This window comes from Pipistrellus kuhlii, unplaced genomic scaffold, assembly GCF_014108245.1.
Source record: "Pipistrellus kuhlii isolate mPipKuh1 unplaced genomic scaffold, mPipKuh1.p scaffold_m20_p_31, whole genome shotgun sequence".
NCBI lineage: Eukaryota > Metazoa > Chordata > Mammalia > Chiroptera > Vespertilionidae > Pipistrellus > Pipistrellus kuhlii.
In genome coordinates, this window is record NW_023425531.1 from 6,207,282 (window position 1) to 6,232,185 (window position 24,904).

At 61.8% G+C, this 24,904-nt stretch overlaps 2 protein-coding genes across 6 annotated transcripts; both read left to right on the forward strand.

Moving 5' to 3' along the window:
- Positions 1-3,151: 3,151 nt before the first annotated feature.
- Positions 3,152-8,122, forward strand: MCRIP2 (MAPK regulated corepressor interacting protein 2). Of its 2 annotated transcripts, XM_036460388.2 has the most exons (5): positions 3,165-3,335; positions 3,422-3,539; positions 7,026-7,153; positions 7,385-7,486; positions 7,745-8,122. In XM_036460388.2, the coding sequence occupies exons 1-5, from the start codon at positions 3,284-3,286 to the stop codon at positions 7,813-7,815; spliced, it is 471 nt and encodes a 156-aa protein (XP_036316281.1). In that variant the 5' UTR covers positions 3,165-3,283; the 3' UTR covers positions 7,816-8,122. The 2 variants fall into 2 exon arrangements, with proteins under 2 accessions (XP_036316282.1, XP_036316281.1); XM_036460389.2 differs by lacking the exon at positions 7,385-7,486 and having other exon boundaries at positions 3,152-3,335.
- A 777-nt stretch (positions 8,123-8,899) lies between these two features.
- On the forward strand, positions 8,900-24,675 carry WDR90 (WD repeat domain 90). Of its 4 annotated transcripts, XM_045570331.1 has the most exons (44): positions 8,901-9,012; positions 9,282-9,373; positions 9,497-9,673; positions 9,764-9,869; positions 10,126-10,296; positions 10,568-10,682; positions 10,765-10,832; positions 11,159-11,262; positions 11,331-11,513; positions 12,336-12,404; positions 12,993-13,103; positions 13,177-13,322; positions 13,393-13,450; positions 14,036-14,154; positions 14,266-14,409; positions 14,491-14,621; positions 14,688-14,804; positions 15,080-15,315; positions 15,528-15,667; positions 15,846-15,976; positions 16,413-16,543; positions 16,837-16,998; positions 17,189-17,317; positions 17,507-17,637; positions 17,717-17,781; positions 17,943-18,074; positions 18,208-18,390; positions 18,640-18,737; positions 19,315-19,417; positions 19,529-19,650; positions 19,815-19,974; positions 20,075-20,265; positions 20,352-20,520; positions 20,671-20,782; positions 20,923-21,094; positions 22,016-22,138; positions 22,322-22,496; positions 22,586-22,716; positions 22,812-22,955; positions 23,031-23,150; positions 23,236-23,320; positions 23,677-23,869; positions 24,207-24,386; positions 24,619-24,675. In XM_045570331.1, the coding sequence occupies exons 1-42, from the start codon at positions 9,003-9,005 to the stop codon at positions 23,832-23,834; spliced, it is 5,424 nt and encodes a 1,807-aa protein (XP_045426287.1). In that variant the 5' UTR covers positions 8,901-9,002; the 3' UTR covers positions 23,835-23,869; positions 24,207-24,386; positions 24,619-24,675. The 4 variants fall into 4 exon arrangements, with proteins under 4 accessions (XP_045426288.1, XP_045426289.1, XP_045426287.1 ...); XM_045570332.1 differs by lacking the exons at positions 24,207-24,386; positions 24,619-24,675 and having other exon boundaries at positions 8,900-9,012; positions 18,208-18,381; positions 23,677-23,834; XM_045570333.1 differs by lacking the exons at positions 24,207-24,386; positions 24,619-24,675 and having other exon boundaries at positions 8,900-9,012; positions 14,503-14,621; positions 23,677-23,834.
- Positions 24,676-24,904: the final 229 nt, after the last annotated feature.

Here is a 24,904-nt window from a genome sequence, read left to right on the forward strand (position 1 = left end):
TTACTCTCAATTCCCAGGGCAGAAAAACAAAGTTTAAAATTATTAGATTTTAAAATTTATTCTTAGAAGTGTAAAAGTTTATTAATTAAAAACAACAACAACAACAACAGGAGATTGAAAAACCTGATGAACAATAATAGCGGTTCATTGTAGTAGAGTCCGAGATATGGGAGGGGAGTGGACTGACTGTTCTCTGGGAAAGGGAGGGAGGAAGAGACTGAACATAAACTGTGCACCTATAGATGAGGACAATGGGGGGTGGGGAGGGAGCGAAGGGTGGGGTGGGAACCTGGTGGAGGGGGGAAGAAATGAGGAACCTTTGTAATAATATGAACAATAAAGATTGATTAAAAAAATAAATAAAGTTGGGGACAGTGAAACAAAGGCTTAAGGTAGAGGAAGCAACAGGAGAATGTCAGAGAAAAGGGCCTTGGAGACAGGTAAAGAGTGAGCCCAGCCAAAACTGGTTTGGCTCAGTGGTAGAACGTTGGTCTGTGGACTGAAGGGTCCCGGGTTCGATTCCGGTCAAGGGCATGTACATTGGTTACGGGCACATTCCCAGTGGGGGATGTGCAGGAGGCGGCTGGTCGATGTTTCTCTCTCATCGACGTTTCTGGCTCTCTATCTCTCTTCCTCTCTATAAAAAATCAATTAAAAAAAAAAAAAAAAAAAAAAGACTGAGCCCAGGATGAGCTGCTGCTGCCCGCTGGTCCCCTTCCTGCAGGTCTCATGGGGTCCATAGTGTTTAGAAGAAAAACAGCAAAGATACAAAGTGTGGGTGAAATATGGTAGCACTCATACTTGGGTAAAAACTGCTGTTTGAATTTTAACCTTGCTATCTAACTTTGACCTTCGATTACTTGCTTGAACAATAGGGTAGTTGCAGGAGATTGACTCCCACTGACTCAGTAGCTTCAGGGGTAGAAACTGTAGATGACCTTTAGTTCTGCTTTTGTATTATGGGCAAGATAGGGCCACATCCAATGTCAAGCAGGGTGTGACTGGGAACCAACCCTGCAGGCCGTCCCCAGTCTTTAGAATTTAGTCCTGAGGGGCCAATCAGGGTTAGCCGAGGCAGTGACATCACTGACCTGAGTAAAACCCCTGGACTGAGCGATATTCGCTCTCTTCCGCCATGCTGCCAGCATGAGTGGGATAGCCCATGCTAGCATGGAGATGGCTCTTTTGTTTATTGCATCGGACTCGGCTCCCTGGTGGTCCTTGGGGATCATGACTGGAATCCCCAGCCAGGACCATGAGGGACCCCAATTCCGGAGAGCCTGACTGGCCGCAGTAGGTGTGTGTTTGTCTGTGTTTTTGTGTGAGCGCTCTGGAGGGACTGCCCCTCCATCGGGGCTCTTACCTGGGTGTTTACCGGCTGCTGCGTCAGCCATGGTTTGAGTCCAGATTCGAATCTGTAATAAATTCTAGCATGCTTAATCAAATTGGCTCCGGTGGTCCATCTCTTGGGGACTCGCTTCGTAACAGTGGGCTTGCTCTAGGGAGCGGGCCTTGTATCCTTTGTCTTGAGTCTTTTTAAAATATATATTTTACTGATTTTTTACAGAGAGGAAGGGAGAGGGAGAGAGAGTTTAAAACATGGATTAGAGAGAAACATGGATCAGTTGCCTCCTGTACACCCCCTACTGGGGATGTGCCCACAACCAAGGCACATGCCCTTGACTGGAATTGAACCTGGGGCATTTGAGTCCACAGGCTGATGCTCTATCCACTGAGCCAAACTTATTAGGGCATTGAGGTGTTTTGTTTTTTTAATTTTAATTTTTTGTCTTTCTTGGAATCCTGGGGGAGGTCTCAGGGAAGGGTCTCAATAGAATATTCAGTAGCTTTGTGTCCTTCGATATGTTGATTTACCAAAATGCATGTATATAGAGGCCAGGGTAACTTTGTTAGTTTTATTTATTTGTTAAATGTTTTTATTGATTTTTAGGGAGAGGAAGGGAGAAACAAACATTGATGAGAAACATCATTGATCCACTGCCTCCCGCACGCCCCCTACTGGGGATAGAGCCAGCAACCTGGGCATGTGCCCTGACTGGAGTGAGTCAGGCTCAAACACTGAGCCATACCAGCTGTGCTGGGCTGGTTAGTTTTAATTTTAAAGAACATTCTTGCAGAGAGGGACAAGGACCCAGGCCGTTCTGTCCTGAGACGGTCTGGACTGTGTGTAAACCATTTTCTCCTCAGTTTCCTTGGTTAGGAAAAACAAAACCTTGTGACTCATTATTGTTCAAATCCTTGGCCTTGCTTAATTATTTTGTCTGTTTCCCTCATCCCACTTGTCAGGGAATGTCCCTAACTTCGTATTGACCTGCCTCAAGATAACACAGGCAAGCTGGGCCACCTCACCGTCTCCCTCCCCCCATCCCATTGCCCACAGGTCTCCCTCCCAATGCTTGCTCCCTGCCCTGGGGCTGGCTGGCGGAGCGCATGGGCATGGGAGGCTGAGACATGGAGCAGAAGGCGGCTCCTGTCTCCTGGGGTGGAAGGAAGACTCCCAGGGTGTCTGCCAACTACCCAAACCCTGGGGACCGACCCCCTATTCTCTTCTCGGACGCCCTCGGACCCCTCACACTGTCCTAGCCCACCCAAGCCAAGCATCTTGGCTGAGGCCAGCGACAGTAGGAGCGCTCTCTTCCGGGGTGCACACAGAGCACCCCGGCTGACCCAGCAAAGGTCTTGGGCCAGGGCCTCGCGCCCCGTATGGGTGCCCCATGGCTAAGGTGACCAGACGTCCCGATTTTTAACAGTTTGTCCCGCGGCGTTAATTGTTAGAAATCGAGACGTCTAGTCACCTTACCCAAGGCTCACCTGGCCTCCGGGCAGCGCGGGGGCCCGGGTCTCAGGTCCCACCACACTCCCTCAGCCTTGGCTTGCAGCCTCCTGGGGCGGGACGCTGTTCTCGCCAGATCGGGATCCAGAGCTCCGCCTCCGCCGCGTGCCCCCAGGCTCGTCCGTGCAGCGCGAGCCCTTTAAGAGCCGGGGGCGTGTAGGAGGCCCGCCCTCTCCCGCCTCCGTTAAAGGGGCCCCGCGCGAGCTCCGGTGGAGGGCATCGGACCTGCCCCCGGGCCGGTCCGCTAGTAGCGCGAGCCCTTTAAGAGTCGGGGGCGTGTAGCGGGCCCGCCCCATCCCGCCGCCCGTTAAAGGGGCTGCGCCCGCGGCACCAGCCCGGCGCGAGCTCGGGTGGAGGGCACCGGACCTGCCCGCGGGCCGGGGAGGCGAGGGCGTGCATCCGAGCGCGGCGCGGAGCGGCCCCCGCACCATGTACACCATCACCAAGGGGCCCAGCAAGCTGGTGGCGCAGCGCCGCACAGGTGCGCGGGCGGGCGGCGGGCGGGACTGGGGAGGGGTCCCGAGGTCCCCCCGCCGCGGCGGCTAACGCGCCCCCCTGTGCCCGCAGGGCCCACGCAGCAGCAGGTGGAGAGTCGGCTGGGCGAGCTCCTGAAATGCCGGCAGCCCGCGCCGCCCACCCCGCCGCCCCCGCGGGCGCAGCCCCCCGGGCCCTGGCCCCTGCTGAGGTGAGACGCGCGCCGCCCCGGCCGGAGCCCGGCCCCCCCCTTCCCGCGCCGTCCGTCCGTCCGTCCGTCCCGGGGGCCGCAGAGTGACCTTGGGGAAAGGTTAGCGGAGCCGGGGCCACGTGCTCGGGGTGGGCGGGCGCGGAGGGCGGGGCGCGCCTACCCCACCCGCCGCGCCCAGCCCTGCCCGCGGGGCAGCTCCGGTTCCCACAGCGCTAATGCCGCACCTGGCACCCAGCTGGGTCGGATAGACACCCCCACGGCGAGCCCTGTGGCACCCCGGAAGAAAGCCGACCGACTCCAAGGTCGGAGGGGCTCCGGGCATCTGAGTCAAATGTCCTGGCGACCTTGAGCTTCAGAGAACAGGGTTTAAGGCCAGCTGCTCTGGACTCCCGCGGGTGCGTGACGGCGCCGGCCCTCAAGGATCCTGTCCGGCTGCCAACTCCTTGCTTGCAGAGCTCGCTGGGGGAGAGGGGCACGTGGTGCCCTCTGGCCTTGCCATGCCAAATGCCCTCCTCTGCCCTTCTCCCCAAACACCCTGGCTGGGCCCAGAGGCCCCCAAAGATGCTCAGGGCTCTCTGGAGCCTGCGGTTTTCGCCTTTTCTGACCAGCAGTTTTGCTGGTGCCAGGAGCCTGAGACCAGTCAGTCCTGCACACTTTGGCCTCACACTACCATGAACTGGAGGTCAGATTCCCCTCCCACAGAGCTCAAGCCCTGGCCTTGGCTTTAGTCTGGGCGCACACAGGCTGAGGGCTCCTGGCTGGGCCCCCAGAGGCAGTGCTGAGGAGGAGGTGCTGGGAGGGGGACTTCCCAAGATGAGGACAGACCGTCTCTAAAGTTGGTCAGGAGGTCAGGGGCGTGTGTGTGTGTGTGTGTGTGTGTGTGTGTGTGCATGTGCATGTGTGCGGGGAAGACAGAGAGGGGATCCCTCAGCCTGCCCCTCTCCCTCAGTCACAAGCTTCAAATGACACATGTGGAGGCATCCTTTGGGGACCCTTCTGAGCTGAGCTGACACTTTGGGGCTCTGTCCTAGTGAGGAGAATGTTCTAGGCCAGTCACAGGGGCCTCCTGGGAGGGAAGTGAACAGCTTTCAGGGCTGCTCTGGGACCACAGCTGCGCTGACACTGCCTGTCGCCTGGATGGTGGTCTTCGGAGCACCCCTCCCTCCCAGGGGAAGTGAGGCACAGGTGTGCCACCCAGCCAGGTAGCTTGGGGCTGGAATGGCCCACCGTGCTCCCCCCCTCTCACCTAGAGAAACTTCCACCTTCCTCTCCATGTCCCGCCTGCTGGGGAGGGATGTGGGGAAGACAGTACAGAGCCCTTACAAGTCCCAGGAGGCCTCACCTGTCTTCAGCATGCCCTGAGCCCGTGGGCACAGGCAGCCTGCCAAGTCCCGGGTCAGAAGGGTGCTGACAAGCTGGACCTGAGGAGCTGGGCTGTGCACACCACATGCAGAGGAGTGAGGAGCAGGAAGAGAGTGTGCCCGCTGTGCTGGCTGCCCTTCTCTCCTAGCTCACTCCTCCTCCCCTGAACTTCCCGCTGTAGTCCCTGTGGCCTTAAAGAGCCCCCACTGGGAGGTCAGCTGGCCAGCTGTCGCCTACCTGGAGGAGCCCTGACCTCTACTGCATCTTCTCAGGGGGCCATTCTCTAAAATGGCTCTACCCTGCCCCCCTGCCCACCTCCCCTGCTTTTTTCCTCTGCCAAGCCTTCTCACTGCTCCCCATCCTTGCCCCAACTTGTCCAGGAGGGAGGGGGTGTTGCATCCATCCTGCAGGCCTGGTGCCCTGCAGATGCTCACAGTGTCTGACCCTCTAAATGGACAGGCTTGGGTTCTAGCTGGTCCCGGGTCAGGGTGGTGAACAGGCCACATGGGTCTGGACCTCTGTCAAGCTCTCCCTCTCCGCCAGGGACAGGCAGGAGAGAGGCTATGCCATCTGCTGGGAAGGAGATGGCATGGGGGCATGTGACCACCAGAGGTCTAGGGGCAGACAGGCAGGAAGGTGGGGAGGGGGCTTGGGACCAGAGCTGTAGGCTGTGGGGTTAGATGTGCAGCTGAGGTCTGATGCTGCTACCCATCAGGGCAGGTGACCTTGGACAGGTCACTTCGTTTGAGCCCAGATTCTGGGCGGAAAACCAGAGGGGGGGTCTACCTTGGGGGCCTTGGAAGGGATTAGGGGAGAAGATGCCCCTGTTGGTGTTACAGAGACGTGGGTGCTGTGGGCTGGAGCTGGCCTGCGGCCAGTGTCCCTGGGAGCAGCACAGGGTGGCCTTCAATCACAGGAGCACATGGGAGCCCGTGCCCTTTCCCCCAGAGGGCCTGTGTGTTGGTTTTATGTAACCACACCAAGTGCCCACAGAGGACAGGGGTGGCCAGGCTGGTGCCAGCCACCACCTTGGTCCCTGTGGTTTGAAGTCCAGGGCTGCAAATTCCCTTTATTTGTTCCCTGTTCAGTATCCAGCCTGCAAACTTTTCCTGAAGTCTGCAGTCATGTGTGTGTGTGTGCATGTGTACATGTATGGGCAGGTCACATCCTCTGGTTCTGCAGCTCAGACTGTGAGGAGCCCCGTCCCAGTAGATTCCCTATAGCCCAGAGCCGGTGGGACCGGTGCCCCTCAAGACGCTCCTCTTTATTTTAGCGCCCCTCTCGGCTGAGGAGGAAGTCCGAGCAGCGGTGGGGCACCTGAGCCCAGGATGGCGAGCAGGAGAGTGCCTGGCCGAGTGGCACGTGCAGCCCAGGACTCCCGGCTCCCACTTCCTGCTCTAGGTGCGGCCCTGTTCCCTCCACGGCCCATCACAGCCCTGGGTCCAGCTGGCCAGGACGGGCCCAGCGGCCCCCTGGACAGAGCATGCCCACTGTGGCCACCTCCTCATTCAGCATTCCCACCCCTGTGAGCAAGAGCCTTGCCCTTGTGTGGGGCTGGCAGGGATTGGCCAGGGCTGCAGCCACACCTGCCCAAGAACGCCCACCCCATCTGGGTTCATCCCTATGGGGCCGGGAGCAGAGGTCACTGGGCACTTGTTTGGGTTCTTCTTCCCACCCTGGGGCATTGATGAGATGGAGAAGCTTCTGTGGAGAGAAATGGCCAAGAACTGTACCTGGTGGGTGGGGTTGGGACAGAGGGATCTATCTGGTCACAACTAGTCAGAACCCGGGCTGTCGGAGGCCTGGCCAGTCCATGGGAGGTGGGAGGCAGGTGGGAGGCGGGGTGGGTGCCTGAGAGGTCCTTGGAGGGGTGCCTGTGTGCCTTGAGCATGGGCCCTGCTGAGGAGCTGGGACAAAGGTATGCCTCAGGGCCGGAGGTTGAGGTGTGCTCAGAGCTGCAGGAAAGAGGCCTTGGCCACTGGCTGTAGGAAGGCTGTGGTTCAGGGAAGGGCTGAGGCTGGGCTTGGCCTGGGGGTATGGGGTGTGGCCTGAGCCTGGGCCTGGAACTTCACCAGGAGCCCCTAGGCTTGGCAGTCACCAATCACCTCCTCCCTCTTCCCACAGTACAGGGCCAAGGCTTGTGTTCAATCGAGTGAATGGCCGGAGGCCCCCCACCACGTCCCCATCCATCGAGGCGACCCAGGAGACCTACACGCCGGCCCACGAAGAGAACGTCCGCTTTGTGTCCGAAGGTATAATAGTTTGGAGGCTCCAGGGTATGGCCTGGGCCCCTGGCCTCTTCCCCGCTGCAACCTGGCTTGCAGCTGTGAGAGCGCTGGGTTCCTCCTGGGCTCTCCGCTTGTTTGTCCTGCGACAGACCAGAAGGCTGCCTACTTCCAGTCCGGGCTGTGGTCCAGAGTGGCCTTGGGGTGGGGGGTGGAGACAGGGAGGCCTGGTTCACCCTGACTGTCCTCTCCCCACAGCCTGGCAGCAGGTGGAGCAGCAGCTGGGTGGTGGCCCAGCCGGTGAGAGCAGCCCGAGGCCTGTGCAGTACGTCGAGAGGACCCCCAACCCCAGACTGCAAAGTGAGCCCTCCCCCACCCTTAGGGAGACCCTCCACTCCCTGCCACAGTGACCTGGGCCCTGCCAGGTTCTAGTCCTAGGACATAGCAGAGGGGACTTGAACCTGACCCACATCTTCACAGTTGTCTGCTACATTTGGGGTCTGGGTTAGGCGTGCCACATTCGGGTCTGAGTGAGGGGCTTGTCGTCAGCTTGAGGGAGTGAGATGCCGACATGTTGGGAGGCGACATCACTGACCAGCCTTCTTGCTCTGCCCACAGACTTCGTGCCCATCGACCTGGATGAGTGGTGGGCACAGCAGTTCCTGGCCAGAATCACTAACTGCTCCTAGGCGCTGCTTTGGAAGGAACGTTGCCTGCACAGGCCTGGCCCTGCCATACGGCAGACCCTCTGCCAGGAGAGGACCATGGCACCCTGTATACCCACTGCAGCAGGTCGTGTTCCCCTCCGGCCAGGCTGGATGCCAGCCACACCTGAAGTGCCAGCATTTGGACTTTTGTATCTTCTAACCCTTGGCCCAGCTGTGCCAGGCTGCCAGGGGCTGAACCTGTCTGACCTCAATCCTGCTCACTGTGCCTAGGCACCAGCCCCTGGGGCTGTATGGCAGAGCTCCAGGTTAATAAAGTCAAGAAACTGCCTTTTCAGAGTGGCCTTTATTTGGTGTGCGTGTGTGTGTGTGTGTGTGTGTGTGTGTCCTCTCAGCTCGGCGTAGCTGCTCTCCTGTGTCCTGACAGCGGTGCTGGGGCCAGCTCATCTTCCTTGGAAGTCTGAACCTCACCCTGCCCCACCTGACACCCACTCCTGCTTCCTCTCCCTGTTGGAGTTGGCAGGTGCCCAAGCCCAGCTTGGAGGCCCGTAAATGTTCTGTAACAGAATCTGGGATGGGGTCTCAGGATCCCTGGTCCTCTCTCCCAGACATGGAGTGGGACAGTGGAAGAAGATGACCCACAGGTTTTAGGGGAACCCTGGCAGATGACTATGGGAGCTGGGGTTGCTCAACCCTAGGCTCTTGTGGGACACTGTTAGCTTGTGGGGCAGGTGACCTCATGGCTGACAGGATGAAGGGGAGTACCCGGTGTGCACCCTCCCTCCAGAGGGCTGTCTGTGGGTGTGGACCGCTCCTGGGGGTGCGTGTCATTCTGGAAATGGAGATGGACCCCAGAACGAGTCAGGAACCTCCCCGGATCCCAAAGCTGGTGGTGCTAGAGCCCCCCCTCCCCCATTGGGTCCTGGCTTGAGAGTGCCCACAGGAACCTGGGGACAAAGGCTCCTACCCCAGACTGCGACAGCGAAAGAGTGGCCAGAGCAGACTGGGCAGGGTCTTGGGGACCCGCAAGAGACCATACCACTACGAACTCAGCGCCGCTAAGGTGGAGGTGGCGGCCCGAGATCACGTGGTCCGCAAGGCGGAAGTGACGCCGTTGCCAGGCGGCCGTTGCTAGGCGCGCGCTGCGTGCCCTGCGTGGAGCGCGCGGCGGCCGAGGCGGGAAGTGCAAGCGAAGTGCCAGCGGCTGCGCCATGGCGCGAGGTAGGCGCGCGGCCCGCAGACCCGGGGGCGAGCGGTCCGGGATCCTGAGGGGGGCGGCCGGGGCCGGTGGCCGGTGCGCACGGAGCCTGGGGCCTGGCTTCGTCAGCGCCCGTCCCAGGCCCCTGGGCGGGCTGGTGCGGATCTCGGGCCCGGACCCAATACTCGCGCTTTGATTGCTGTCACTAGTGGGGAGCGTGCAGACACAGACTCCAGCCCCGCCCTGGGCCTGGCACCTGGGGCAGGTCCCCCACACCTCCCTGTCCCCCCAGTGTGGCAGCACCCATTCCTCAACGTCTTCAGACAATTCAAGGTGGACGAGTGGAAGCGGTCCACCAAGGAGGGTGACGTGGCCACGGTGATGGTGAGTGAGCCGAAGACCTGGCAGAGGGTGCGTGGGGTCCTCTTCTCTGCCTGGGACACCTGCGGGCAGCGCCTCTCCTTTGCTCCCGGGCTCTGTGGGGCACACGCCCATCTCTTTCTCCAGGACAAGACCCTAAAGTGCACCGTGTATCGTATCAGAGGCACTGTCTCCGCCAGCAATTACATCCAGCTCCCCAAAACCAGCTCGCAGTCCCTGGGACTGACAGGACGCTACCTGTACCTGCTTTTCCGGCCCCTGTCCACCAAGCACTTCGTCATCCACCTGGACTTGTCCACTGAGGTGCTGAGCTTGGGAGCAGGGTCCATGGTGGGGGCTCTGCATCCCTGGTGCCACCTCTGGTCTCCTTACAGCCACCCTGTGCCCCTGCAGGAGAGCCAGGTCATCCGTGTATCCCTTTCCAACCTCTTCAAGGAATTTAAATCTACAGCCACGTGGCTTCAATTCCCTTTTATTTGTGAAGGGACAACCAGGAAAGGTGACACCGAGATGGGGTGTGAAGGGGACAGGGATAGTCCAGGAGAAGCAGCCTGAGGGCAGACTGGGATGTGGGGCAGGCCCAGGGGCAGGTGGGACAGGCCCAGTCAGGCTCCTTTGTGGCCTGGAGTGGGGCAGCCTGAGGGGGGTGGGCACATGGTTTTGGCCATGGGAATGGGGTCAGGCCAAGGACAGAAGGCACTGTGGGCTGGCTGGTGAGAGGATGGGCACTGCTGACCTTGGCTTACCTCCTGCAGACCTGGCAGGTGTGCCTCCCCCTGCTGCCCGCTGGACCTGCCTGCAGCTGGACCTGCACGCCATCCTCCTCGTGTACTTGAACCGGCGCTACAACCACCTCAAGGGTGTCCGGCTGTGTGCCAGCCTGCTGGTCCGAAGCCTCTATACCAGCGATCTGTGCTTCGACCCAGGTGAGGGCTGTGCCCCGCGCCCTGCTCTTAGCCTGCAGCTGGGCTGCTCCAAACCCATCCCTCCTCCCAGATTCTCTGCCCAGGAGAGGCTTTGGCACCTGATGAAGGTGCCCTTGCTGCCCTAGCTCCCAAGTCACTGATGGGAGGAGGTGGTGGCTGGGCAGGTGCCCAGGCGATACTCTGTAAGCCCCTGGTGTGCAGAGTCTCGCCTGGGCTGGGAGAGGTTGCTGGGCGCACTGCCTTAGACCTGGAGCAACTCTACTCTTTGTAGCTGTCACTGCCGCCGAGGCCCGGCGGGCAAAGCTGCCCGTCACCCCCATGCCTCGAGAAATGGCATTTCCAGTGCCCAAGGGGGAGAACTGGCACGACCACTACATTCACATCCGGTGAGCAGCTCTGCCTGTCCCAGGGCGGCTGGCAGGGGAGGGCAGGTGGCCGCTATGCTGATTCTCCCTCTGCCCCACTGAGGTTTCCAAGCGACAGCCCAGCAGCGCCCTCCAAGCTGGTTCAGAGGAACTGTTCCCCTCCTGAGGCAGGTGGGCCTGTGGGGCACGCACAGCTCTGCGGGGGACGGGTCCTGGCATTGTGTCTGGGTGGTGGTGAACTCAGGTGTGGTGCCTGCAGGAGCCTGGGCTAGCCTGGAGGTCATCCTGAGGTCCCAGATGCATTTGGGAGGCGGCTTGTGGGGTGCCCGGGGGCCTCAAGCTCTCCAGCTGGGCAGGGTGCTGGAGCCTGGGTGCGCTGGTGGGCTGCAGCTGACGAGGTGGCTTCTCTCTCTGCTGCCCTGCCCGGTCCCTTCTGCCACATCCTTCTCAGGCCTCTTCACTCTGCTCAGTGGGCTCTGCCCTTTGCTTCGTTGCAGACTTCCCGAGACACGTGCCCCAGCTTCTCGCTCGCCCAGTGCCCTTCCGCAAGTCCAGACAGGACAGCGTGTCCCCTGTGGCCCAGGTGCGTGGCCCCGCAGCTGTGAGTGCCTGTGCCGTCGGGGGTGGGGAAGGTAGCCCCAGGGTCTGACACGCACTGTCCCTCCACAGACTGGGCGGGCCTCCTCGGGGCTCCCTGCAGAGGATGGCCTGTCTGAATGCTCCGAAGTCTCCATCGGGCGTGGCTCCAGGGTCCATAGACGACGGCTGTCGGCCAGCACGAAGGCCACTGACAGGCACGTTCGTAACTCGGCCGTGGAGCCCAAGGCCCCAGAGGACGTGACCAAGCCTGAGGTGAGTGCATGTCTTGAGGAAGGCAGGGGAGTCTAAGCCATCGAGGTGGGTGGGGTCTTGGTGAGGTGTGGGGAGGGGTGGGGCAGTTGGGCTTTTGAGGGTCCCTTCTTATCAGCCCCCTGGCAGAACACAGAGTAGGCAGGAGGCAGCTTTGGGAAAAAATCCCTCTCAGCCCTGACTGGTTTGAGTTTCTGCCTGCGGACTCACGGGTCCCCGGTTTGATTCTGGTCAAGGGCATGTGCCTTGGTTGCAGGCACATTCCAGTAGGGGGTGTGCAGGAAGCGGCTGATTAATGTCTCTCTCTCATCAATGTTTCTGACTCTCTCTCCTTCTCCCTTCCTCTCTGTAAAAAAATCAATAAAATATGTTTTTTTAATATATATTTTATTGATTTTTACAGAGAGGAAGAGAGAGGGATAGAGAGTTAGAAACATCAATGAGAGAATCATCAATCAGCTGCCTCTTGGTTGTGGGGATGTGCCCGCAACCAAGATACATGCCCTTGACCAGAATTGAACCCGGGACCTTTCAGTCTGCAGGCCATCGCTCTATCCACTGAGCCAAACCAGTTTCGGCTAAAATATGTTTTTAAAAAATCCCTTTCAATGAAGACTAAGGAGGGTCTGGTGCCCAGCTCCCAACTCTCAGCCCCAGGTGCCTCGGGGGCAGCACCAGACTTCCTGACTTCCTGCCACAGAGCAGTCCAAAGAAGCCACCCAGTCCTAAGCAGCTTGTTGGGAGGAAGGAACCAGCCCCATTGGGCAGCCCTGGCTGGACCAGGTCTTGCTTTCTGGGGTCTCACAGTGGGTTTGTCTGTTTCAGAGCCTCCTGCCAGACCCTGTCCTGAGGCTCAAGAGAGTCATTGGCTTCGGGGGCCACAGCACTAAATGGGTGAGGGGTCCCATGCTCTCGGTGGGTTGGACGAGTGTCCGAGGAAAGGCCTTCCACCCCCGGAGGTTGCTGTTGCATTCCCATTCCTGCTCCCGTCTGCACTGAGCTCGGCGCTTCCTCAGTGACCGTCACTCACAGGCTCCCTTAGTTCTCATGAGCATCGGCTGGTCAGTGTGGGTCTGAGTGTTTGAGCTTCCAGAGACCAGTGAGCTCTTACCCTTTAAGGCTTTGATGCAGCCGTGTGGGGTGGGGTGGGCGTGACTGGTGGGTCCCTGTGGGGTGCGGTTGAGGACAGGGGGAGAGGAGGCCCTGGCTTGTCAGGCCCTCCTGGACACAAGCTCCAAGTCTTTGTGGGCTCTCTGGCTTTTCATGGCCTGAACTCCAAAGTTTCTTGCATTGTGGACAGGGCTCAGAGGAAACTGTGTGAGTGTGTGTGTGAGTGCATGCACGTGTATTCATGTGTCTGTCAGTTTCCTATTTGATGTGTGCATCCCGTTGACTCCTGTGCACATGACGTGGGAAAGGTATACCAGGGTGGGGAGACGAGGCCTGCCAGCCTGCGACCTCAGCCTCCGACCCCGTGCACAGGCCCTGTGGACCAAGGATGGGACTGCTGTGGTGTACCCTTGCCATGCGGTCATTGTGGTCCTGTGCGTGGACACCCGGGAGCAGCGCTTCTTCCTCGGCCACACGGACAAGGTGGGAACTGCCGGCCCAGGGGTGGCTTGCACCCAAAGGCTGCACAGCTTCCCTCAACCTGCCGCCTCCCCAGATCTCTGCCCTGGCATTGGATGGGAGCAACTCTCTGCTGGCCTCAGCCCAGGCACGCCCCCACAGCATGCTGCGCCTCTGGGACTTCCAGACCAGGAGCTGCCTGTCCCTGTTCCGGAGCCCTGTCCACACCGTCTGCTCCCTCAGGTGGGCAAGGGGCCTCTGAGGCGGGCAGGGACAGCCCTGGTGACACTGACTGTCTCTTCCACGCCCACAGCTTCTCCGACAGCGGGACACTACTCTGCTGCATTGGCAAGGACCGCCACGGGAAGATGGTAACAGGGCGGGCTGAGGAAGTGGGGCCGTGTCCAAGTCACTTAGGAAGCGACCTTCCCCTGCTGGCCTTCCCCGGCCCCACTGGGAGGCCCCCCTCCCACACACTACAGAGTATCTTCTGTTTTACACCCCTTGTGGGTGGAGTCAGTTAATTTCAGAGAGGAAGGGAGAGGGAGAGAAAGAGATAGAAACATCAATGATGAGAGAGAATCATTGATCAGCTGCCTCCTGCACGCCCCACACTGGGGATCCAGCCTGCAACCCAAGCATATGCCCTGACTGGGAATCAAACTGTGACTTCCTGGTTCATAGTTTGATGCTCAACCACTGAGCCACACCGGCTGGGTCTAGAGTCAACATTTAAATAACTCGCCTCACTCTTTTTGGTGCATCTTCTGGAGTCATAGGGCAGCTGGGTTTTGTGTCTGAAGCTGGGTTGGGCAAGTGGAGGTCCCTACGGGTCATGGGGCTGCCCTCCCCACACTCCCACCAGCTGAGGGCCGAGTCCCCTAGGAGAGAGGAGCCTAGTGGAGGCCCAGCAGGGCAGGCCGGTGCCGCAGGGTCTCAGCAGGAACTTGTTGCAGATGGTGGTGGCGTGGGGCACTGACCAGGTGGGGCAAGGCGGTGAGGCTGTCATTCTTGCCAAGGCAAACACCGACGTTGACATCCAGGCGTTTGAGATTGCCCTTTTTAATGAAACCAGGTAACCAGGCCTCCTGTCCACCTGCAGGGCTGGGATGGGGGTCTGGCACCCCATGGGCCTGGGTGGGGCGGAACCACTGAGCCCGTCTGGATAACTCATACCCTTTTGCAGGATGGCGTCATGCGGGCGGGGCAATGTGCGGCTGTGGCGGCTTCGAGGCGGCGGCCTGTGCTCCTGTCCCGTGGACCTGGGGGAGCATCACGCACTGGAGTTCACTGACCTGGCCTTCGGGAAGGCCCAGGATGGCCGCATGCTGTGAGTACCACCCTTGTCCTCCGACTAGCCCCGTCCCGTCCGTCTGGCCCTTCGGCCCTCACCTGTCGCCTCCCCGGGCAGCTACGTCTGCAGCCGGAGTGGTCACATCCTGGAGATTGACCACCAGCGCATGGCTGTGCGGTGCGCTCGCTACCTCCTGCCCGTGGAGACTCCCAGCAGCCCCCTCCCACAGAAGCAGGCCTTCAGCCCGGGTAGGTAGCCCCTGCTGTGTGGGCGGAGCAGCCCTGATGCTCCTGCTGACACCGCCTGCCCCCCAGGTCCTGGCATCGCCATCAGCAGCCTCAGCATCTCCCAGGCGGAGTGTGCGGTGGGCTCGGAGGATGGCTGCCTGCGCCTCTGGCCCCTGGACTTCTCCTTGGTGCTCCTGGAGGCAGGTAGGACAAGACGGCCGCTCGCCATCAGGGTCCATCCCTGGGCTAGATGGCCGTCAGGACTCTGAGAAGCTCCATCCTGGCCCTGGGACCCACCATTGCTGAGCCAGGGGTGGGTGGCCACGGGGGAGCTGCCTGATCTGTCCACAGGAAGGCAGCAAGGAAACGGGTTTGTGTCTTGGGGGGCTGGGAGGGAGGTGCATCCTGGGTGTGGCCAGCCTGCCCCCCTGGTGCCAGCCCACCCTGCCTGGGAGGTCACCCAGCCACCCTGCCTGCAGAGCATGAGGGCCCCATCAGCTCAGTCCGACTCAGCCCTGACGGCTTGCGTGTGCTGTCCACCACCTCCTCGGGCCACCTGGGCTTCCTGGACATCCCCTCCCGGGAGTATAACGTGCTGGTGCGCTCCCACACTGCCCCGGTGCTGGCCCTCGCCGCCGAGTGCAGCCGAGGACAGCTGGCCACCGTGTCCCAGGACCACACTGTCCGAGTCTGGGACCTGGCGACCCTGCAGCAGGTAGAGTGCGGCCGGGAGGGAAAGACTGGAGAGCCGCGGGCCATGCTGAGGCCTGGGGGGCCGGGCCCAGGCCGGTGGGGGGCTGGGGAGGCCCTTTGGTGGCCCGTATTGGGGATCCTCCGGTGCAGGCCGCCTGAAGAGGGACTAGCTCTCAGGTGCTGGCCAGCTGGTAGCGAGCACCCTGCCCGCCCTCACACGGCCCCGCCCGCCAGCTCTACGACTTCACATCGCCCGAGGAAGCGCCCTGTGCGGTCGCCTTCCACCCCACGCAGCCCGTCGTCTTCTGCGGCTTCGGCAGCGGGGCCGTCCGTTCCTTCGGCCTGGAGGCCACCAGGGTCCTGGAGGAGCACAGGTGAGTGCCCGCTGGCCCCTGGCTTCGCAGAGGCCGCTGGTGGATACCTGGGGGTCCCCTGGGGTATGTGGGCGGCCGGGAAGAGCAGGAGGGCCGTCCTCAGGAGCCTCCTGCCCTGCTGCCCCTTGGGGGCGTGGTCAGGGGTGTTATAAGGCAGCGGGCATCCCTGTGTGGGCAGGTGTCACCAAGGAGCCATCGCTAGCCTGGTCATCAGCCCCGATGGCAGCCTCTTGTTCAGCGCCTGCTCTCAGGGCACCCTGGCCCAGTACCACTGCGCTGCCACGTCCTGCCGCGTCCTGCGTGTTGCCGGTTAGACACCACCCCCGCCGCCTCCCAGCCTTCGCCTCCTCTGGCTCCTGGGGGGTGGGGCTTGCCTAGTGTTCACTGCTGTGAGCAGGAAACTGCCTTCAGTGGCCTCACTACCAGAGCCCCCAGGGCAAGTGTGGTTTTAGCACACACCAAGCTCTCAAAGCAGAAGGTCTATGAGGGTCCGTTTCCGCCCCACCCCAGAAGGGGGTGAGCAGCCTGAGTGCCAGCCTGGCAGAGGGTAGGCCCACCCAAGGGCATCTGTCCCTCCCATGGCCGGTCAGATGGTCACTTGGGGGATCACGTGGCCGAGGAGAAGCCCCTCTGTATTCTGGCAGACCTGGGCCCTGGGCCGGTTTCTGCACTTGCGGGCAGGGTTTGTGCCTGCTCTGGGCACCCCTTCCCCCCCAGCTGACACCCGCCCCTGTGACCCCGGCAGCTAACGTGGTGTGCCGGGATGCCCTCCCACGTCCCAACGCCTTGGCCGTCAGTGCGGACAACCACTTGCTGGCCTTCATGGGCCCCTTTAAGTACACGGTGACCATCATGGATGCAGCCTCCCTGGATGACGTGAGTCCGCCAGGACCTTCCGTGTGCCCAGTGTGGGCGGGCCTGCACCAGCCTGGCCCGCAGACCCCAGGGGTGTTTCTGCCGCACGGCTCCCCTGGGCTCCGCCTGGGCATCTCCGTGGCCCTGTGTGGAGTGCCACACATCAAGGCGGCAGGTGGGAGGCCACACTCACTTCCAAGAGGACCCGGCCCTGCTGCCCTCGCTCACGGGCACAGAGGACCTGGTATGCCCTGGGCGGGCCAGCCAGGGGAGGGTGCGGGGCTTGCAGATGACTAGCTGCCGCTCCCTCCCAGCTGCTGCGGATTGATGTCAGCGCCCTGGACCTGGCCAGCAGCGGCCTGGACTCGGCTGAGGCTGTCTGCTTCAGCCCCGCCCCCCGCAGCCACCTGCTGGTGTCCCTGTCCTCTAACAAGCTGGTGGTGCTGGACGCCACCTCGGGCCGCATGGTTCGGGAGGTGAGTCCTGGCGCGTGGCCGGAGGTTTGGGCTCCCCTGGGCTCCCATCTTGGTGGCCCCCGTGCCTGGGGAGGGGAGGTGCTGGGCTGCCTTCCACTCCTGAGAGCTAAGTGCTTTGAGAAGGGAGGTCTCCCAGGTTCAGGGGACTCCTGTGCTCTGATCGTCTCCCCACGAGAATGTTCTCTTGCAGTTTTGTGACATGCACCCCGTGGCCTGCTCCGCCCTGGCTCTCAGCGGCGATGCCCGCTTGCTGCTGACAGCTGCCGACCGTGCCATCAAGGTGTGGGACTACCTAACGCAGTCCAGCCCCAGCTGCCAGGTGCGTGCTGCTGAGGACGCGGGTGTGGGCAGGCGGGGGAGTGAGGAGGAGGGTGGACGATGACCCGTAGGGCCTGACACCGTGAGGACCCCTTGCCCGGCCACCATTCAGGTCAGGCCTGGCTGTGGGAGGATCGTGGGGTCTCTGGCCAGGCCTCAGGGGTCCTGTATGTGACATGTGCTGCCCTAGGTGTACATCGGCCACTCAGAGCCCGTGCAGGCCGTGGCCTTCACCCCGGACCAGCGGCATCTCCTCAGCGTGGGGGATGCCATCTTCCTCTGGGACGTCCTGGCCCCCCCTGAGAGGTCGCCCCTCGAAAGGCAAGTGCCCTTGACCCATCTCTGCCAGGCCTCCTGCCTCATCCTCCACGCCTGACACCCTCTCTTGTTGCCTCTGCAGCGTCCAAAGCTCCCCCGGGCTCCCCCCAACCAGTGAGGCTGTGAGTGGTCGCACGGCAGTGGAAGGTCTGTGGTGACATCTCATGTTGGCACTGGAGCCACCGGGAGTGGCATGGTGCTGCTTCGGTCCTGAGGGTCCCAGTGCATGAGGGGTGGGGGACCAGGTAGCCCTCCCCCTCTGCTCTCTGTCCTCCTCAGTCCCTAAGCACAGCCTCTTCCATCCCCAGACCCAAATGCAAGACAGCAAGAGGATGTGTTGTCCGGGACCAACGGGCTCCCTCGGTGTCAGGTGCCCGTGCCATCCCAGGCAGCCCCACCCCAGCTGAGCATCTGTGCTGGGCCCTTAGAGGGCGGTGATGGTAAGGCCAGCAGGCCCGGAGCACCCGGGCAGGCCTGTTTGTCAGCGTGTTTGGGTGCTGCTCCAGGTCTGTGGGGAGAGGGGAGGCGTAGGGGGCTCTGTGCCCTTCTTTCACTGGCCCCCAACTCCCCTAGGCACGTCCTCTGCGTCAGATGAAGGACCCTCTGAGGAGAGCCACAGCCCTGAGGGGCTCTGCCGGGCCCCAGGCCCACCCCTGCTGGTGCAGAAGGAGGCCTGTGGGGCTGGAGACAGGGCCACAGGGGGCCCTTGGGACCTCAGCGTGCTGCCCCACCCCCACGGCCAGCCTAGTAAGCAAGGTAGGGCAGGGTACTCATGACTGGCGTGGGTCAGATGTAGGTGCCCATGGGCCCCAGATTGGGGTTCAGCCCATGAGCTGAGGCTGCTGTGAGGCCGGGCGCCAGGTTGTGGCTGGTATGCAGCCTCTGACCCTGAGTGCTTCCTGGGTTGGGTGCTCTTGTCCAACCGGGCCCAGTGACTGGGAGGGCGGGGTCTCTGAATGCTGTGGGTGGTTTGCCTTCCTGTGACCTCTTCCTCCTCTCTGCCAGGTTCCTGGAGCATCAGGGGAGCCAGGACCCAGCCCACTGCCCGCCCGGATGCCTACAGACACTTCACAGCGCGCTACAAAGCCTCCCTCATGGCCCAGGTTGTGCGGGGTGGGAGCCTCTGGCACACGGGGACACCCCAGAGGGTCAGGGGTGAGGTGGCACAGCCCTGTGGTTTCTGGGAGTGTTCCTTCTTCCTAACACGTGGGTTCCCTGGGTCTCCCTGGGGCTGCTGCCAACGCTGACGGCAGTCCAGGCCTTGGCAGTAGTCACCTCTCAGGTACATTTTACCGCGCTCTTGTGCTCTCGCCCCCACGCTGACACTCAGTGTCCAGCTAAGCCCACTATCTCCACGATGGTCCTTCCTCCTGTGTGTCCTGTCCTTAAGAGCCCGTGGGTCTTACTATCTCTGTCTGTCCTGTCTGCCCTCCCCGGACTCCAGGGAGCACCCACATCTCCCCCTCCTGCCCCCTGTCTGCACCACCAGCTTCCATCCCCAGTTGGCCTCTCGTGTAGGCTTTTGGGCCCACGCTCTTGCCATTTGTCCCATCCCGGGCGTGTACCTCCTTAGCTTCGCCCCAGGCCCAGCCCGATGGGACACAGCCCGAGGTGGCGGGCGGTCGGTGGGGTGGCTGGGGGCTGTGCCATACGTAAGCATCCCGGACCATGTTCTCACAGACTGTGTCCTCCCCGCCTGCCGGGGCCGAGTGGCTGCACCTGAAGGCTGTTGTGGGCTACAACGGGAATGGGCGTGCCAACGTGATCTGGAGGCCAGACACAGGTAGGGACCACAGGCACCCCCCACCCCCCGGCGCCCCGGCTCCCAGCCCAGAGCTACAGGGAGGGTGACAGGGCCACAGCAGACCCGCTCTGGGGCTCCCTCCCTCCACAGGCTTCTTTGCGTACACCTGCGGCTGCCTGGTGGTGGTGGAGGACCTGCACTCCGGCTCCCAGCAGCACTGGCTCGGCCACTCCGAGGAGATCTCCACGCTGGCTCTCAGCCACAACGCCCAGGTGCTCCCCCCACGCCCAGGTCATGGTGCACATCATAGTGTGCCTCCTGCAAGGCCTCCAGAGCAGCACGGGGGGCGGGCGACCTGGCCTCCCACCCACCCAGAGCCAGTACCCCCCTGGCCTGCCCCACCCACTAACCACCTCCCCCTCGCCCACCCTGCCAGGTCCTGGCCTCTGCCTCTGGGAGTGGTGCTGCTGCCTCTGGCTGCCAGATCCGCATCTGGGATGTGCCCGGGGGTTCCTGCCAGCAGCTCCTTTCTCACCACCGCACCGCTGTGCAAGCCCTAGCTTTCTCACGGGACGATCGGCTCCTTGTCACACTAGGTCGGCTGGGGGAGGGGGTGTGCAGAGGGCAGTGGCCTCTGGACTCCCCTGCCTGTCCTGGGACCCCTGGGCAGCCGGTATGACCACATGCATCTCCCAGGGGACTATGGAGACCGAACCCTGGCGCTGTGGAGCATGGCCACCTATGAGCTCGTTTCGTCTACCCACCTCCCGGAGCCGGTGCACGACATGGCCTTCAGCCCCTGGGGCGCCGGGGAGCTCGCCTGCGCGGGCCAGGGCGCCCTCACCGTGTGGCTCCTGCAGCAGCGCGGGCCCGGCATCAGCCTCCAGGTGCCAGGGCGCAGAGGCGGTTTTGGAGGACGGGTCTAGCCGGGCCCTGGGACATCACTGACCCGCACTGCCCTGTGTCCCTCCAGGCGCACCGAGAGCCCATCCCCGAGTCGGTGGGGGCGGGCGAGCTGACGTCCCTGTGCTACGGGGCCGAGCCCCTGCTGTACTGCGGCTCCAATGCCGGCCAGGTCTGTGTCTGGGACACGAGTGCCAGCCGGTGCTTCCTGGCCTGGGAGGCTGACGACGGTGAGATCGGTGGGTGCCTGAGAAGCCCCTGCGCCCCCCCCCCCCACAAGCTAGGGGTGTGGCCTCTTCCCTGGGAGCCCCAATGCTGGGGCAGCAGGACCCTGTCGGGTCCTGGGCAGCTGGAGAAGCAGCTCCTGCCACGTCCTGCCCCTCCCCTAGGAGTGCTGCTGTGCTCGGGGTCGCGGCTGGTCAGTGGCAGCAACACCAGGCGGCTGCGCCTGTGGGCCGTGGGGGCCGTGCCGGAGCTGCGGCGCAGGGGCTCCGGAGCCAGGTGAGCCTTCGCCAGCTGGGCCTGCCCTCGGGGGGACATGCTGGGGTGAGGCCAGAGCTCAAGGTCATGGGCGCACCCCAGAAGCACCAGGCTCCCTGGGCTCTCATTGCCTCCACTCGGGGCCCTCTGCTTCCCCCCAGGTCCAGCTCTGTGTTCCTGGAGCGCGAGCTGACCCTGGACGGGGCCATCGTGAGCGCTGTCTTCCACGACAGCATGGACATGGGTGTGGTGGGCACCACGGCGGGCACGCTCTGGTACGTCAGCTGGGCCGAGGGCACCAGCACCCGCCTCATCAGCGGCCACAGAAGCAAGGTGAGGCGGCGGGGCCGCCAGCCGTCTGTCGGAGATGTCCGAGGTGGTTTCCGCCCTGGACACAGGCCGGGCTGTGAGCCCCGCATTCGCTCTCTGCTGTCTGTGTTGTGCCCGCGACCCCCAGTTGTCCCGGGTCAGGCCCAGCTGTGGGATTAGTTCACGCGCACATATTTCAGGAAAAGGATTCCACACACTTAGACTGCACGTCGTCTCGTGTGGACACAGTCCACGTGGCGTCCACTCGTGGCAGCCCCACAGGCCTGGCTCTCCTCCTTCCTTTTCCGTCTGTTGCTTTTCCCCTTGTAATTTATGTGGCAGAGAAACCAGGCCATCCATCCCTGGGCCTCCCACTGACCAGGGTTCGACCTTTAGTTTGCAGTCCTCTACGGATGTGTTGTCCCATCACCATGTTTCATTTATTTTTTTGTTTATTTTTGTTAATCCTCACTCGAGGATATTTTTCCATTGGTTTTTAGAGAGATGGGAAGGGAGGGGAAGAGACGGAAAGAGAAAAACATCAATGTGAGAGAGACATCAGTTGGTTGCCTTCTGCACGAGCCCTGACCCTGGCCGGGGTTCGAACCTGCAACCAAGGTACATGACCTTGACCTGAATTGAACCTTCCATCTGTGGGCTGACGCTCTATCCACTGAGCCAAAATGGCCAGGGCCCTCCACCACATTTTAGGTTCTTCCAGAACACTTCTCTGGTGTTCCGGTCAGGTTCAATGGCAGATGGGCCCCTAGCAATTTGAATTCCACCTCGGTCTTGTGTGGGGCACTCAGAAGAGAGGTTGGGACAGTTTCTCTGCTCCACGTGGAGGTGAGCATGGCCAGGCGGGCTTGGGAAGGACACATGCTCTCATAGGAGTGACCTGGCCCCGTTGGCCAAGTGGCCTCAGGGCTGGCTGGCTACCCACAGGTGAACGAGGTGGCCTTCAGCCCCTGCGAGTCCCACTGTGCCACATGTGGAGACGACGGGAGTGTGAGGGTGTGGTCCTTGTCCAGCATGGAGCTGGTGATCCAGTTCCAGGTGCTGAACCAGGTATTCAGGGCACCAGGGGCTGGGGTGTGCGCGCGCGTGCGCTTGCGGTGGGACCCTGCCTCCCCACTGAAGGGCTCTGGGCGCTCCACCTTCCCTTCAGCCTCGGTGTCTGTCCTCGGCCTTGGGGTTGGGCCCATCATGCTCCCCAGGGGAGTGCTGATGTCTCCCCACTGGGGTCCCCAGAGTTGCCTCTGCTTGGCTTGGAGCCCCCCGTCCTGTGGGCGCCCAGAGCAGCAGCACGTGGCGGCAGGTTACAGTGATGGCACACTGCGTGTGTTCCACATCTCCCGGATCTCCATGGAGCTCAAGATGCACCCACACCGGGCCGCACTGACAGCCATCGCCTTCTCCGCTGACGGTAAGGGGCTGGGGGCTCACTGCCTGGCCCAAGTCACACCTTTGGGCTGGGAGCTCACAAGGTAACAGAGTGGCTCCTGCCTGGCCCAGGTCAGACCATCATCTCTGGAGACAAGGATGGGCTTGTGGCTGTGAGCCAGCCATGCACAGGGCTGACCGTCCGTACGCTGAGTGACCACCAGGGCGCCCCCATCTCTACCATCCAGAGCACAAGCAAGGAGGTGACGTGGCCAGCAGGGCCTCCTCGGGGGTGCTGGCGGAGAAGGGGCTGGGGCAAAGAGGGGCAGGGGGTACTCACCTGCCCTTACCCGCCCAGAATGGAGCCTTTGGGGTGGAGGGCACAGACCTGTGGTTGGCTGCCAGCGGGGACCAGCGGGTCAGCATCTGGGCCTCCAACTGGCTGCGGGACTGCTGTGAGCTGGTGGACTGGCTGAGCTTCCCGGCACCGATCCTCAGGGAGGTGAGGGTCCTGCTGGCACCTCAGGGGGGCACGGTGCCTGCCCATCCTGCCACAGCACGTTGTGCCTTTCCTCAGGCTTCAGACTGCTCTCCACCCTCCCTCGCCGCCTTCTGTCCCTGGGATAGGACGCTGCTGGCGTGTGCAGGCCTCGGCCCACATCCACAGGTGGTCTTTTACAGCCTCTGCCAGAAGCAGGCATGTGCACGCCCCTGTGACCCTGGGAGGGGAGGGTCCAGGGCATGTGACGCCCTGCTGACCGCCTCATGCTCGACGCCCACAGGTGGTGAAGAAGATCCCACTCCCTTTCTTTGCTGTGTCCCTGAGTCTGTCCCCCAGGGCCCACTCCATGGCCATTGGCTTTGCTGGTGAGTACTGGTGGGTATGGACTCTGCCTATCTCCGTGGGGCTTAGTGGACTTACCTGTTCCCCCACACTGAGACATGCCCCTCAGTCTGCACCCTCATCTCTGAAGTGGGGTACTGAGTCAAGCACCAAATAGAGGGCCTCAGCGGCCCAGTTTGGGGCCTTAGAAGCCCCATGTTGTTAGACACCCTGACAATGACAGGCTCTTTCTCGGCCGTGGGTGTGGAAGACAGGCCATTTAGCCCAGATTCTCTGGTGTTTCAACGTCCAGCTGGAGGCAGCCAGGGTGGGTTGGGAACCCCTGGGCCCCGGAGTTGCAGACATGCGCACAGGACCCACCCATACCATTTGCCCACAGAGCGTGTGCTGAGGCTGGTGGACTGTGTGTCAGGGGCTGCACAAGACTTTGCTGGCCACGACGACTGGGTACAGCTCTGTAGGTTTGCCCCGTCTGCCAGTCTGCTCTTCACGGCGGCCCACAACGAGATCTTGGTGTGGGAAGTCACAGGCTGCTGAGCTGCACTGGGGACCTTGGGGTTGGCTGTGCTGTCCTGGTCACACCAGGCACCTTAGGGTCGGCTGTGTTGACCGGGTCACACCGGGCACCTTGGGGTCGGCTGTGTTGACCGGGTCACACCGGGCACCTTGGGGTCGGCTGTGCTGTCCCGGTCATACTGGGCACCTTGGGGTCGGCTGTGTTGTCCGGTCACACCGGGCACCTTGGGGTCGGCTGTGTTGACCGGTCACACCGGGCACCTTGGGGTCGGCTGTGTTGTCCGGTCACACCGGGCACCTTGGGGTCGGCTGTGTTGACCGGGTCACACCGGGCACCTTGGGGTCGGCTGTGTTGTCCGGTCACACCGGGCACCTTGGGGTCGGCTGTGCTGTCCGGTCACACCGGGCACCTGGCCGGGGTAGAGGCTTTCCTGAGAAGCCGGGTGAGTGGAGAACTCGTGCTGGACAGGATGGCTGGGTAGGCTCAGTCCCTTCACATTGGATGGGCTCAGGACCCTCTGTATATAAATCACCAAGACCCCAAACATGTGTAAAGTGCTTGATGGCGCCTGAGTGCTTTTCTTTCTTTTTCTTTTTTTATTTTTAAATATATTTTTATTGATTTTGTACAGAGAGGAAGGGAGAGAGATAGAGAGCTAGAAACATCGATGAGAGAGTCTTGCACACCCCCTACTGGGGATGTGCCCGCAACCAAGGTACATGCCCTTGACCGGAATCGAACCCGGGTCCCTTCAGTCCCCAAGCCGACGCTCTATCCATGGAGCCAAACCGGTCTCGGCCTGAGTGCTTTTCTATGTTTCTACCTGTACAGTTGAAATAAACATGATGTTTGTTGCATTGTTGCATTGTCTGCTGGTCACTCCAGGTTCCTACTGCCCTGGGCCTGGCTCTCCTGCCTGGCCTGAAATCAGCCTCTGCCCAAATCCCAGACCTCCTGTTCCCTGCCCAGCACTGAGGCCCTGGCCAGTCCACCTGGAAGGGCTATCCTGCCCAGGGTGGTCTGGTCCTGCCCCAGCCGGAAACTGCTGGGGCCTAGTGGCACCCGAAGCCGTGGCCCCGCCCCCTGGCCG